We start from the raw sequence: 15157 nt of genomic DNA, 5'->3' as shown, positions 1-15157 counted from the left end.
TTACGAATATTCGTTTTTTTTTTTTTTCACAGTACACATCACAGTGATCACCCCTCTCTGCTTCCAGCTTGTGTGGTGTAAAGAAGGCTCTAATACTACTGTGTGAGACTGACGTGCGAATTTTCGCATATGCGAACATTTGCATATGCTAATTTTCACATATGCGAATGTTCGCTTACGCTAATTTTTGTATTTGCTAATTTTTGCATATGCTAATTCTTGCATACGTGAATTTTCGCATGTGCGAAACTAAAACGAGAATATTACGAATATGCGAATATTCGCGAATATATGACGAATATTCGTCCATATATTCACGAATATTCGCGAATTCGAATATGGCCTATGCCGCTCAACACTATTGCATTGCAGTGAAATTCTTCCATTACTTACTGTTGGAACTGACATGGTGCAGTAACAAACTGCAAGGCAACTGCAACACAACCTGCTCGTGTGGTTTCATCCTTACTATCATGCAGAGAAGTCATTGGGAGTTTCAACTGCTGGTGGATTTCCCATCAGCTGGTGAGTAGTCAAAGTTTTCATCTGGTATATGGTAAATTTGAACTAACTTGAATACTGCGTCAATTTGCAGCTAAAATGCATGTTGGTGTATTTCTCACTGCGCAATCTTAGATTGTGGCCATTACATGTAACTGGATCCGGGTATGTTCACACGTACGCAGCTTTGATGCACAAGATTTGATTCACAGGATTTGCTGCTGCAGATTTCAGTGTAAATTAAATGACTGGGCACAGCATCTAATCAGCAGTTAGAAATCCTGCGCATCAAATCTGCACAGGATCCTGTACATGTGAACATACCCTAAAGGGTAAGGAAAGGCAGGAACCAGCGCTGTAGAATCTTTAGATTTATTGGAGGTTAAAACACAGAGCAGGATAAGAACACATACTGACACGCGGAAATAGCAGTGACGCATTTCAGATCATGTGACCCTTTGTCAGACTGATGCAAGGTGAATGAAACACACATATTTATGCGGCGATTCAAAGGTGAGGCCAAGTGGTCAAGAAAGAAACTTCATTAACCTCTAGTAATCCTGATGCTGTGAAATACACCTTACATTCCATATAAAGGTACGGAAACATAGTACATGGGACATGGAACAAAAAAAGGACTACAAGAGGTTAATGAAGTTTCTTTCTTGACCACTTGGCCTCACCTGTGAATCGCCGCATAAATATGTGTGTTTCATTCACCTTGTATCAATCTGACGAAGGGTCACGTGACCTGAAACGCATCACTCCTATTTCCACGTGTCGGTATTTGTTCTTATCCTGCTCTGTGTATGTGTTATTATCCTGCTCTGTGTTTTAACCTCCAATAAATCTGGAGATTCTACAGCGCTGGTTCCTGCCTTTCCTTGCGCTTGGATTAGGAAAAGCTGCCCTTTTCTTCTGTTGTACTCTAAAGGAGTCTTCTAAGACAGTATAAAAGTTAGGTACCGTATATGCCTCCCCCGGCATTAAAACAATAAAAAGCTGGCACATTTACCTCCCCTGCTCCCCTGGTGCTCCTGTCAGAGCTCCTAGCCTGGGCTGCGCTCCTGTTCTGTCAGTTTCTGATGATGTGGGCGCCAGAAGGAACAACAGAAGAAGAAAGAACAGTACAGAAACACGAACTGGAAGATCTGAAGTTGGCTGCATGAGGGGAGCAGGGGAGGCAAGTGTGCTGACTTTTATTGCTTTAATGCAGGGGAGGCATATACCTAACTTTTACATTTAATTGGGAAACTCATTTAATCTCATGCAGGATATTACTGATAAGAGGAAACTTAATATAGACAACATGGATTCATGCATATGGTGGCAATATCCCATAGTCACATTATTGTTTTTTAGTATTCTAAATAATTCATTATTACATGTTAAACAACTGCTGTTTATATAGTTTTCTAATGTGTGTGGGATCTCTAAAGGTGAAAGTGCACACTGAATGTAGTTATTTAAAGTGGTATCACATCAGCGTCAGTTTGGTGGTGGTCAAACTGGCCAACCATCCCTATAAAAGTGTCTCCTGTTGGCTTTGCTTGGTTGTTTGCTTAGGCTGCATAGTTAGGTCATTATAGAGTAACCATGTGGACTGCAGAGAAAGATGATTTATGAGGCAACTCCATAAGGGTATAATCACACATACTACATGTGCTGAAGTTTTTATGCTGTGCATTTTATCATTGATTTAGGAGCATAAAATCTGTTCATTCGATGCATGACATATGCGCCATATACTATACAATATGTATGAACATACCCTTAATGTCAAATTTGATTATATTGTGTATATTCCCATATTGTATTAATATTTTAGTAATAATCTATAGTTATTCTACCTGGTAGGTTGCTTTTCCTGTACACTAAATATATACATTTTACAGGCCATCCTTTCGGTATAGCAGTATTTGAGGATCATATATGGTTGTCTGACTGGCTGCAGCCATCTCTAGTAAGAATGCACAAGAGAGAAGGAAACAGCTGGATACGTGTGCAGGGCAACATGAAGAGGCCTTCAGCACTTGTAGTTGTACACCCTTTGGTGAAGCTAGGTAATCTTTACATACATATATTAATATTTTTTCCCTCACGACCAGGGCTATATTTGCCTTTTGGCAGCTGTGAGCTTGTGCCTAGGGTAGCAGTGATGAGTGGACAGCATCTAAGACTATGCTCACATGACAGAATATTCACTTGAGAAATTTCACTGCAGAGTCCCATTGATTTTAATGGGATTCTGCAGCAGTGTGCACATGGCAGAATTTCTGCGGCAGATTTTTCTACCGTGGAAATCCCAATTTTGGCATCCGTAGAAACATTGAAACTGTTCAATGTTTCTGTGGATTCTGCTTGGAAATGCATTGCCGTCTATAGAGATGGCACATTTCTGTGCGGTCCCAGCGCCATCTAAACAAGCAAATGTGTGGCATGCATACATTGTCAGCCGTGTGAACATAGCCTGAGTAACAAAAAACAGTACTGCTGTGCCTTTTTGCAGATTTTTTGGCTGATTGTCTACATGGGAAGCCTGTGATCTGGGTTTGAACAGCCCACACTCCATCTGCATACAAGAATTTTAATATAACACAGCTAGTGTATTAGACATTCCAAATTGGAACTTGAATTTTAGAGCAAGATTTTGACACAAACAATGCCAGCTTTATTTTGACCTAAAACTGTGTAATTCTTAACGTGGTTCATTTTCTGTTCCATGAACCATAGATCTAATAAACCATAGACATATACCCGTATATACTCGAGTATAAGCCGAGTTTTTCAGCGCGATTTTTCGTGCTGAAAATGCCCCCCTCGGCTTATACTCGAGTGAACTCTCCGCCTGTCAACCCCTTCAGCCTTCGTCATCATCCAGACCCCCCCTTTAGTTTTCTACTCACCTCCCCTCGGTGGGAAGGAAAGGTGAGCTGGTCCGGGCCATCTATGCTGCAGGGACTGTCTGGTGGGGAGGGTTAGTCGTTCCGGTCCGTCCATCTTCACCGGGAGGCCCTCTTCTCTGCTCCGGGCCGGCCCCGGCCTAGTGATGTTGCCTTGACGATGACGCACAGGGACGTTCATGCGCACGGACGTCCCTCTGCGAAGTTGTCAAGGCAACATCACTAGGCCGGGGCCGGCCCGAAGCGGAGAAGAGGGCCTCCCAGTGAAAATGGACAGGCCGGAACGACCAACCCTCCCCACCGGACAGTCCCTGCAGCATAGATGGCCCGGACCAGCTCACCCTTCCTTCCCACCGAGTGGAGGGGAGTAGAAAATTAAAAGGGGGGTCTGGATGATGACGAAGGCCGCAGTGGTCTTCAACCTGCGGACCTCCAGATGTTTCAAAACTACAACTCCCAGCATTGCCGGACAGCCGATGTCTGTCCGGGCATGCTGGGAGTTGTCGTTTTGCAACATCTGGAGGTCCGCAGGTTGAAGACCACTGAGAAGGGATTGACAGGCGGTGATGATGAAGGGGGGGGGATAATGATGGGGGTGATGATGACATGGGGGGATGATGTATTTTCCACCCTAGGCTTATAGTCGAGTCAATAACTTTTCCTGGGTTTTTGGGGGGAAACTAGGGTCCTCGCCTTATATTTGGGTCGGCTTATACTCGAGTATATACGGTAAGTCCAAATAATCAACAGAGGAAAATGGGACTGCAATGATTCATGTGAACCATTGTGTATTTGTAAGCCCGAGTCAGGAATGAATCTACCCATAGAAAAACAATTATGGAAAATATGCACATCTTCCATGTTATAGGTTCTCTTCTATTTTCTGGCTTAAAAATACTGATGCAAATTCTGACTAAAATTGTGAAATTGTACTGTAAATGGCTTTATTCTCCTGGTCTCTGCAGTGTGAGTACTGGTGCCAGAGGGTTAAACATATTTGTAAAATACTTCCATTTAAAAATCTTAATCCTTCCAATACTTCACAGCTTCTGTATAATACAGAGGAAGTTGTGTAGTTCTTTCTAGTCTGACCACAGTAATCTCTGTATGTGTCGGGAACTGTCCGTAGCGGGAGAGGTTTGTTGTGGTGATTTCCTCCTACCCTGGACAGTTCCTGACATGGACAGAGGTGTCAGAGAGAGAGCACTGTGGTCACACAGGAAAGAACTACACTTCTGTAGTATACAGCAACTGATAAGTACTGGAAGGATAAGATTTTTAAATAGAAGTAATTTACAAATATGTTTAACTTTCTGGCACCAGTTGATTTGAAAACATTTGTTCACCGGAATACCCCTTTAACACCTAGAAAACCAGTTTGAACAGTGTGTATGCATTCAGCATTGGTGAACCAAGCCCTATCTACAGTAGGAGGTAATTGCATAAATCTCAACTAATCTTAACTAAGAAAGGCATCTCAATTGCTTTTCTCACAGGCAGGAATGATCAGATAAAACACTTGCAGGCCTGAGGATATTTCAGATTCCAGATTTTCTTTCAAATACAGTGTAGTTTATATAAGTGATATGGGATTTTTTGTCTGTTCATATATCTCTAAATTCCATGTTGAATTCCCTATGGCTTTTTTGCTCTTTTACTGGAACATGGAATTATTTTAAAATCATATACAATTCCTTACTATTTAAATGGTCACTCTAATTAAAACAAATTTTTGCTATTACACTCCTTATGGTAAATAAAAAATATTTCTAATATACTTTGTTTTAAAAAAGTGAAGTTCTCTATGTTTTATTTGTGCCAAAAAAGCTCAAGAGCACATTTTCCCCCATCTCATACACAGACTTTGGACCAAAGTCCAAACACAGGAAGTGCAGCCAGGAGTGCTGAGGGCTGTGTGTCCAACCAACAGCATATGGCAGTTAAGTGTGAGAGGAGCTATGATTGGATGAGGCTTGAAGGGTCTATTACTCCCAGAATATCTAGCGGGTGAAGGAGCACAGTAACTGGGATTACATGGGGCAGGAACAGAGGAGGTTTCTGTAGGCAAGGATTGTGGCTGGGTGGCTAGCTCATGGACCACCTTAGTCAATTGTGCAATGTCTTGTTTAATACACTGTAGGTCTGAATCTGTAGTGACTGACAGGGTTGCTTGGACTGCGGTGACTGGCAAAGTAGATGACACTGAGGCAGGGACAGGTGACGGTGGTGGTATTGGTCTGGCAACACCCCTAGTGGTTCTTGGATGGGTGTAAGGGGTGTACAGACCTCCTCTAACTCAGTCCCGGACTCAATCACTTGTATAGCCAGTCTCTTGAAAGCGGGGAATGGTATGTTCGGATTCTGAACTGCTAACATTCTCAGTTGGGCTTTGTCCCACCTATTAAGAGCCCCATCAATAAATCTGTCTATTAACCCCTTGTTGCCCTGCTCGGGAGTTATACTATCCAATTTTTGGACAGTCTCTAGGGCATTCTGCAAGGCTACGGCATAAGCTCTCAAGGTCTCACCTGGCTTCTGTCGCCTTTCATACAGCCGGAGACGTACCTCTGACGGAGAATGTGACTCAAATACCTGGTACAGTCCTTCAAAGATCTGCTCAACAGCCATCTTCTCGGAGGCGGGCCGGGTACTGACTTCCTCTAGCGCTGGTCCCTGTAGCTGTCCTGTGAGCATCTGCACCTGTTGATTCAGGGGGGGGGGGGGGGGAGAGAGAAAATAAAAGACAAACAAACTCTGGATCCTCTCCTTGAAATCCCTCAGGGTGATGGGGTCTCTGTTGTAGGTAGGGGGGACAGAGTTCGCTATGAATACTGGTGCTGATATCTTGTAGACTTTTTGTGTACACCGTCACTTTAAGAAGAATTGAGCACGTTGTCACTTTAAGAATTGAGTGTGCTGTCGCTTTAAGATGACTTGAGTGTGCTGGCCCTTTAAGATGCTTGATGAGGTGTTGCAGCAGCTTAGTCTTGACTGACAGGAACACTCTGGGGGGCACTCCCCCTCGATGTGGTAAGTACCCGGTGATGCTGCTGGGCACTAGAGGTTTAAAGGGGTACTCTGCCCCTGGCATCTTATCCCCTATCCAAAGGATAGGGGATAAGATGTTAGATCGCCACGGCCCCGCTGCTGGGGACCCCGGGGATCGCCGCTGCGGCACCCCGCCATCATTACTGCACAGAGCGAGTTCACTCTGTGCGTAATGACGGGCGATACAGGGGCTGGAGCAGCGTGACATCATGGCTCCGCCCCTCATGACATCATGGCCCGTCCCCTTAATGATCACCACGCCCCCTCCCATAGACTTGTATTGACGGGGGCGGGCCGTGACGTCACGAGGGGCGGAGCCTTGATGTAACGATGCTCCGAACCCTGTATTGCCCGTCATTACGTGCAGAGCGATCTCGCTCTGCGCAGTAATGATAGCGGGGTGCTGCAGCAGCGATCCCCGGGGTCCCCAGCAGCAGGACCGCGGCGATCTAACATCTTATCCCCTATCCTTTGGATAGGGGATAAGATGTCTATGGGCGGAGTACCCCTTTAATGGAGCCACCGGCACCAGAGACTTACTTGCGATGATCGTTAGTATATGCAGAGTCTGTGCTGCAGCGGATGCTTGACTGGGGACAGTGGTGCCGGACGCAGCCGCCAGTACCACCAATATGGCTGCGCCCGGGGAATTTCCTGTTTTGGTCCGGTCGGTAAAGTCTTCCCCTGTCAACACAGGGTGGACGTTTAGTTCCTCCACGCAACACTGAAGAGGCGTCGCTGCTGGGGACTGAGGGGGTGGAGCTGCGACTGCTGTCTCAAATTTCTGTTGCATCAGCATGCAATTTTTCTCAGACACAGTTCAGACTATGGGGGAGGACTTATGGCTTTGTGGCATATGGCACACACCCGAATCCTGTTTGTGACGCCAAAAAGTGTTGTGGTGTCGGGGTGTGATGTAAGGTGTAGGGGCAGATGGTGTTGCCCAGGGGTAGACGGTGTTAACCCCTTAGTGTTCGTGACGCCAGGGCGTAGTTTGCCTATGTAACCACCCGAAGGTAGCACTGCTAGGCAGGGCAATTACTAGGCCGAGGCCAGATTAAGGTTAACGGTAGCTTCTGCTGAGGTAAACAGATGGTACAGTCTTTACAGCTCGGCCAGGATCCCAGGTGACCAGTAACACAGGGGACCTCGCAGTTTGCTGGGACTTGCAGTGACTTGACAGACTTTAGCACAGCCACACTGACTTATCAAAGGTCCTTTTCCCCTAATATATAACTTATACACATTATGGGGGACACTGCAGGTGAGCCCTGAGGACGTACAGGGGCTCAACCAGACAGGACTGTAGGAGCATGTCCCGTACTGGGACATCCCAGTAAGTTTACAGAGCCCATGTTATGCAGTGATCAGCAAGACAGGTACAAATGCGATCAGTTTGTCACTTTTTATTGGTAGAGATCAAGGTGCTCAGACCCCCACTGATCAAACAATGACACTTTATGGCTATTGCAAGGCACTGCTGTGTGCATGAGGCCAAAGTATGTTGTTTGGTTTGTATACAGTAAGGATTTATGTTTTCTGGTAGCAGTCCTCTCCTGCATTTAACAGCACTTTGAAAAACAGCATTCTATACAGCATTCCAAGTCTTGCTTTCATTAAGATTCCTTTACTATTGGAAAATGGCTCAAAAAGTGCACTTATACCGAATTCTTGTCTAAAAATAGATTATTATATGTTTACTATTATATGTCAATGCAATTTTGCAAAAGAAAAAAAAGGACAGAAATTACACAAAGTGTCTCAGCTTGACACATCTGATTGTTTATGAGATTATGCCTTCACCAAGGAATTTAACTTAAATGTGACATAATTGTGAAATATTTCTACACTGATACCAAGACGGAGGAGTATAATGAAAGATATTTTGTATACATTTTCTATAACGTCTACTATCAGTATTTCTGCAATAGTGTAAAACTATTGGTATTTAAGTAAATATCTTAAAGGGGTTATCCAGGAAAAACTTTTTTATATATATATCAACTGGCTCCAGAAAGCTAAACAGATTTGTAAATTACTTCTATTAAAAAATCTTAATCCTTTCAGTACTTATGAGCTTCTGAAGTTTAGGTTGTTCTTTTCTGTCTAAGTAATCTCTGATGACACGTGTCTCGGGAACCGCCCACTTTAGAAGAGGTTTGCTATGGGAATTTGCTTCTAAACTGGGCGTTTTCCGAGACACGTGTAATCAGAGATTACTTAGACAGAAAAGAACAACCTTAACTTCAGAAGCTCATAAGTACTGAAAGGATTAAGATTTTTTTAATATAAGTAATTTACAAATCTGTTTAACTTTCTGGAACCAGTTGATATATAAAAAAAAGTTTTTTCCTGGATAACCCCTTTAAAGGGAATATGTAATCAGAAATGACCTATTGCTTAAATTAACTTTTTATGTTAAACATATTTTAAAGACTTTTTGGTGATATTTTTTCTCATTTTAAATTTTGCTATGTATATTATAAAATAGTCCTGAAATCTTGCAGTTTTCATTCTGGCCACTAGGCCTAACATTAAACTGAGACTTTCTTATTTTGTACAGATAACATCCATGAATACAGTAAAAGGGGATACCAGTATATAGATAAGACACCATTTACAATAGTTGATACTTAGAGCTCAGCCCTCCCTTTAGAATGCCTGAAACACTCTCCCATTTTTATGAATAGGGTCTGGCCCAGTCTATTGTGTCTATGTCCATGGAGCCTGAGGTAAAGCATATCTCTAAATTATTTTAAAAACAGCTCAGTCAAGGTGTTTCCCTTCATTAAAGGGGCATACTAAAAATATTTAAAAAAAATTACAGTCAGAAAATAGTAACAGTTAAGAAAAAATAAGAACTAAAGGGGTCTTCCTGCTGGCATGAACATTTAGGGTAAGTTTACACACTGTACAATCAAAACAAACTGTTTTGAAATAAGTATAAAAGTTTTTAAACTAATAATGTTTTTTATTAACCCCTTGCCGCAAAACGCCATCTCTAAACGGCGCTGCGGCACGGGGGTGTTATGAAGCGAGCTCAGGAGCTGAGCTCACATCATACCTGTGTCACGATGCCGGCTGGCAGGTAGTGGATCCTCTGTGCCAGAGAGGGATTGGCGTGGACCGTGCTAGTGGATCGGTTCTAAGCCACTACTGGTTTTCACCAGAGCCCGCCGCAAAGCGGGATGGTCTTGCTGCGGCGGTAGTGACCAGGTCGTATCCACTAGCAACGGCTCAACCTCTCTGGCTGCTGAAGATAGGCGCGGTACAAGGGAGTAGACAGAAGCAAGGTCGGACGTAGCAGAAGGTCGGGGCAGGCAGCAAGGATCGTAGTCAGGGGCAACGGCAGGAGGTCTGGAACACAGGCTAGGAACACACAAGGAACGCTTTCACTGGCACAATGGCAACAAGATCCGGCAAGGAAGTGCAGGGGAAGTGAGGTGATATAGGGAAGTGCACAGGTGAAGACACTAATTGGAATCACTGCGCCAATCAGCGGCGCAGTGGCCCTTTAAATCGCAAAGACCCGGCGCGCGCGCGCCCTAGGGAGCGGGGCCGCGCGCGCCGGGACAGGACCGAGGGAGAGCGAGTCAGGTACGGGAGCCGGGGTGCGCATCGCGAGCGGGCGCTACCCGCATCGCGAATCGCATCCCGGCTGGCAGCGGAATCGCAGCGCCCCGGGTCAGTGGATCTGACCGGAGCGCTGCAGCGGGGAGAGTGAAGCGAGCGCTCCGGGGAGGAGCGGGGACCCGGAGCGCTCGGCGTAACAGTACCCCCCCCCTTGGGTCTCCCCCTCTTCTTAGAGCCTGAGAACCTGAGGAGCAGACTTTTGTCTAGGATGTTGTCCTCAGGTTCCCAGGATCTCTCTTCAGGACCACAACCCTCCCAGTCCACTAAAAAAAAAAGTTTTCCCTCTGACCTTTTTGGAAGCTAAGATCTCTTTGACAGAGAAGATGTCCGAGGAGCCGGAAACAGGAGTGGGAGGAACAGATTTGGGAGAAAAACGGTTGAGGATGAGTGGTTTGAGAAGAGAGACGTGAAAGGCATTAGGGATACGAAGAGAAGGAGGAAGAAGAAGTTTATAAGAGACAGGATTAATTTGACACAAAATTTTGAAAGGACCAAGATAGCGTGGTCCCAACTTGTAGCTAGGGACACGGAAGCGGACATATTTAGCGGAGAGCCATACCTTGTCTCCAGGGGAAAAAACGGGAGGAGCTCTTCTTTTCTTATCCGCGAACTTCTTCATGCGTGATGAAGCCTGTAAGAGAGAATTTTGGGTCTCTCTCCATATGATGGAAAGGTCACGAGAAATTTCATCCACAGCGGGCAGACCAGAGGGCAAGGGGGTAGGGAGGGGGGGAAGAGGGTGACGGCCGTACACCACGAAAAATGGGGATTTGGAGGAAGATTCAGAGACCCTGAAGTTATACGAGAATTCGGCCCATGGAAGGAGATCTGCCCAGTCATCCTGGCGGGAGGAAACAAAATGTCGCAAATAATCACCCAAGATCTGGTTAATTCTTTCTACTTGTCCATTGGACTGGGGATGATATGCAGAAGAAAAATTTAATTTAATCTTGAGTTGTTTACAGAGAGCCCTCCAGAATTTAGACACGAATTGGACGCCTCTATCCGAGACAATCTGCGTAGGCAACCCGTGAAGACGAAAAATGTGTACAAAAAATTGTTTAGCCAACTGAGGCGCAGAAGGAAGACCAGGAAGAGGGATGAAATGTGCCATTTTGGAGAATCGATCAACGACCACCCAAATAACAGTGTTGCCACGGGAAGGGGGTAAATCAGTAATAAAATCCATACCAATCAGAGACCAAGGCTGTTCGGGGACAGGCAGGGGATGAAGAAAACCAGCGGGCTTCTGGCGAGGAGTCTTATCCCGGGCACAGATAGTGCAGGCTCGCACAAAGTCCACAACATCCGTCTCCAGAGTCGGCCACCAATAGAAGCGGGAGATGAGTTGCAGAGATTTCTTGATGCCCACATGACCTGCGAGATGGGAGGAGTGACCCCATTTGAGGATTCCGAGGCGTCGGCGTGGAGAAACAAAGGTCTTTCCTGGAGGAGTTTGCCTGATGGAGGCAGGAGAAGTGGAGATCAGGCAGTCAGGTGGAATGATGTGTTGCGGAGAGAGTTCAACTTCTGAGGCATCCGAGGAACGAGAGAGAGCATCGGCCCTAATGTTCTTATCGGCAGGACGGAAGTGAATCTCAAAATTAAATCGGGCAAAGAACAGAGACCACCGGGCCTGGCGAGGATTCAGCCGTTGGGCAGACTGGAGGTAGGAGAGGTTCTTGTGGTCGGTGTAGATAATAACAGGAAAACTTGATCCCTCCAGCAGATGCCTCCATTCCTCAAGTGCTAATTTAATGGCTAGAAGCTCTCGATCCCCGATGGAGTAGTTCCTCTCCGCTGGAGAGAAGGTCCTAGAGAAAAAACCACAAGTGACAGCATGCCCGGAAGAATTTTTTTGTAGAAGAACAGCTCCAGCTCCCACTGAGGAGGCATCAACCTCCAATAGGAAGGGTTTGGAAGGGTCAGGTCTGGAGAGCACGGGAGCCGAAGAAAAGGCAGACTTGAGTCGTTTAAAGGCGTCTTCTGCTTGAGGAGGCCAAGACTTGGGATCAGCATTTTTTTTGGTTAAAGCCACGATAGGAGCCACAACGGTAGAAAAATGTGGAATAAATTGCCTGTAATAATTGGCGAACCCCAAAAAGCGTTGGATAGCACGGAGTCCGGAGGGGCGTGGCCAATCTAAGATGGCAGAGAGTTTGTCTGGATCCATCTGTAGTCCCTGGCCAGAGACCAAATATCCTAGAAAAGGAAGAGATTGGCATTCAAACAGACATTTCTCAATTTTTGCATAGAGTTGATTGTCACGAAGTCTCTGAAGAACCATACGGACATGCTGGCGGTGTTCTTCTAGATTGGCAGAAAAAATTAGGATATCGTCCAGATATACAACAACACAGGAGTATAACAGATCACGAAAAATTTCATTAACAAAGTCTTGGAAGACGGCAGGGGCGTTGCACAGGCCAAAGGGCATGACCAGATACTCAAAGTGTCCATCTCTGGTGTTAAATGCCGTTTTCCACTCATCCCCCTCTCTGATGCGGATGAGGTTATAGGCGCCTCTTAAGTCCAATTTAGTAAAGATGTGGGCACCTTGGAGGCGATCAAAGAGTTCAGAGATGAGGGGTAAGGGGTAGCGGTTCTTAACCGTGATTTTATTAAGACCGCGGTAGTCAATGCAAGGACGTAGGGAGCCATCTTTTTTGGACACAAAGAAAAATCCGGCTCCGGCAGGAGAGGAGGATTTACGGATAAAGCCCTTTTTTAGATTCTCCTGGACGTATTCAGACATGGCAAGAGTCTCTGGGGCAGAGAGAGGATAAATTCTGCCCCGGGGTGGAGTAGTGCCCGGGAGGAGGTCGATAGGACAATCATAAGGCCTGTGAGGAGGTAGAGTCTCAGCTTGTTTTTTGCAGAAAACATCCGCGAAGTCCATATAGGCCTTAGGGAGACCGGTTACTGGAGGAACCACAGAGTTACGGCAAGGGTTACTGGGAACCGGTTTTAGACAGTTCTTGGAACAAGAGGACCCCCAACTCTTGATCTCCCCAGTGGACCAATCCAGGGTTGGGGAATGAAGTTGAAGCCAGGGAAGTCCAAGGAGAATTTCCGAGGTGCAATTGGGGAGGACCAAAAGTTCAATCCTCTCGTGATGAGATCCGATGCTCATAAGAAGGGGCTCCGTGCGGAAACGTATGGTACAGTCCAATCTTTCATTGTTTACACAATTGATGTAAAGGGGTCTGGCGAGACTGGTCACTGGGATGTTGAACTTGTTGACGAGAGAGGCCAAAATAAAATTTCCTGCAGATCCAGAGTCCAAGAAGGCCACAGTTGAGAAGGAGAAGGCAGAGGCAGACATCCGCACAGGCACAGTAAGACGTGGAGAAGCAGAGTAGACATCAAGGACTGTCTCACCTTTGTGCGGAGTCAGCGTACGTCTTTCCAGGCGGGGAGGACGGATAGGACAATCCCTCAGGAAGTGTTCGGTACTAGCACAGTACAGGCAGAGGTTCTCCATACGGCGTCGTGTCCTCTCTTGAGGTGTCAGGCGAGACCGGTCGACCTGCATAGCCTCCACGGCGGGAGGCACAGGAACAGATTGCAGGGGACCAGAGGAGAGAGGAGCCGAGGAGAAGAAACGCCTCGTGCGAACAGAGTCCATATCTTGGCGGAGTTCCTGACGCCTTTCGGAAAAACGCATGTCAATGCGAGTGGCTAGGTGAATAAGTTCATGTAGATTAGCAGGAATTTCTCGTGCGGCCAGAACATCTTTAATGTTGCTGGATAGGCCTTTTTTAAAGGTCGCGCAGAGGGCCTCATTATTCCAGGATAATTCTGAAGCAAGAGTACGGAATTGTACGGCATACTCGCCAACGGAAGAATTACCCTGGACCAGGTTCAACAGGGCAGTCTCAGCAGAAGAGGCTCGGGCAGGTTCCTCAAAGACACTTCGGATTTCCGAGAAGAAGGAGTGTACAGAGGCAGTGACGGGGTCATTGCGGTCCCAGAGCGGTGTGGCCCAAGACAGGGCTTTTCCAGACAGAAGGCTGACTACGAAAGCCACCTTAGACCTTTCAGTGGGAAACAGGTCCGACATCATCTCCAGATGCAGGGAACATTGGGAAAGAAAGCCACGGCAAAACTTAGAGTCCCCATCAAATTTATCCGGCAAGGATAGGCGTAGACCAGGAGCGGCCACTCGCTGCGGAGGAGGTGCAGGAGCCGGTGGAGGAGATGACTGCTGAAGCTGTGGTAGTAACTGCTGTAGCATAACGGTCAGTTGAGACAGCTGTTGGCCTTGTTGCGCTATCTGTTGTGACTGCTGGGCGACCACCGTGGTAAGGTCAGCGACAACTGGCAGAGGAACTTCAGCGGGATCCATGGCCGGATCTACTGTCACGATGCCGGCTGGCAGGTAGTGGATCCTCTGTGCCAGAGAGGGATTGGCGTGGACCGTGCTAGTGGATCGGTTCTAAGCCACTACTGGTTTTCACCAGAGCCCGCCGCAAAGCGGGATGGTCTTGCTGCGGCGGTAGTGACCAGGTCGTATCCACTAGCAACGGCTCAACCTCTCTGGCTGCTGAAGATAGGCGCGGTACAAGGGAGTAGACAGAAGCAAGGTCGGACGTAGCAGAAGGTCGGGGCAGGCAGCAAGGATCGTAGTCAGGGGCAACGGCAGGAGGTCTGGAACACAGGCTAGGAACACACAAGGAACGCTTTCACTGGCACAATGGCAACAAGATCCGGCAAGGAAGTGCAGGGGAAGTGAGGTGATATAGGGAAGTGCACAGGTGAAGACACTAATTGGAATCACTGCGCCAATCAGCGGCGCAGTGGCCCTTTAAATCGCAAAGACCCGGCGCGCGCGCGCCCTAGGGAGCGGGGCCGCGCGCGCCGGGACAGGACCGAGGGAGAGCGAGTCAGGTACGGGAGCCGGGGTGCGCATCGCGAGCGGGCGCTACCCGCATCGCGAATCGCATCCCGGCTGGCAGCGGAATCGCAGCGCCCCGGGTCAGTGGATCTGACCGGAGCGCTGCAGCGGGGAGAGTGAAGCGAGCGCTCCGGGGAGGAGCGGGGACCCGGAGCGCTCGGCGTAACAACCTGCA

General features: G+C 47.0%; 1 protein-coding gene across 7 annotated transcripts in view; it reads left to right on the top strand.

The window, feature by feature from the left end:
• EGF (epidermal growth factor) overlaps positions 1–15157 on the top strand; it is a 184477-nt gene that overhangs the window by 112211 nt on the left and 57109 nt on the right. For 6 of the 7 annotated variants that reach the window (XM_056564618.1, XM_056564592.1, XM_056564609.1 and 3 more), the window contains one exon: positions 2397–2564. The exons of the other annotated variant lie outside the window; for it this stretch is intronic. In XM_056564618.1, the coding sequence (XP_056420593.1) occupies positions 2397–2564 (168 nt within the window). The remainder of the gene's footprint in view (positions 1–2396; positions 2565–15157) is intronic. 7 annotated transcript variants of the gene reach the window in all.

Source organism: Hyla sarda, chromosome 1, assembly GCF_029499605.1.
Source record: "Hyla sarda isolate aHylSar1 chromosome 1, aHylSar1.hap1, whole genome shotgun sequence".
Taxonomy (NCBI): Eukaryota; Metazoa; Chordata; class Amphibia; order Anura; family Hylidae; genus Hyla; species Hyla sarda.
The sequence above is the reverse complement of the archived record's forward strand: the minus strand, read 5'-3'. Positions and strand labels throughout refer to the sequence as shown.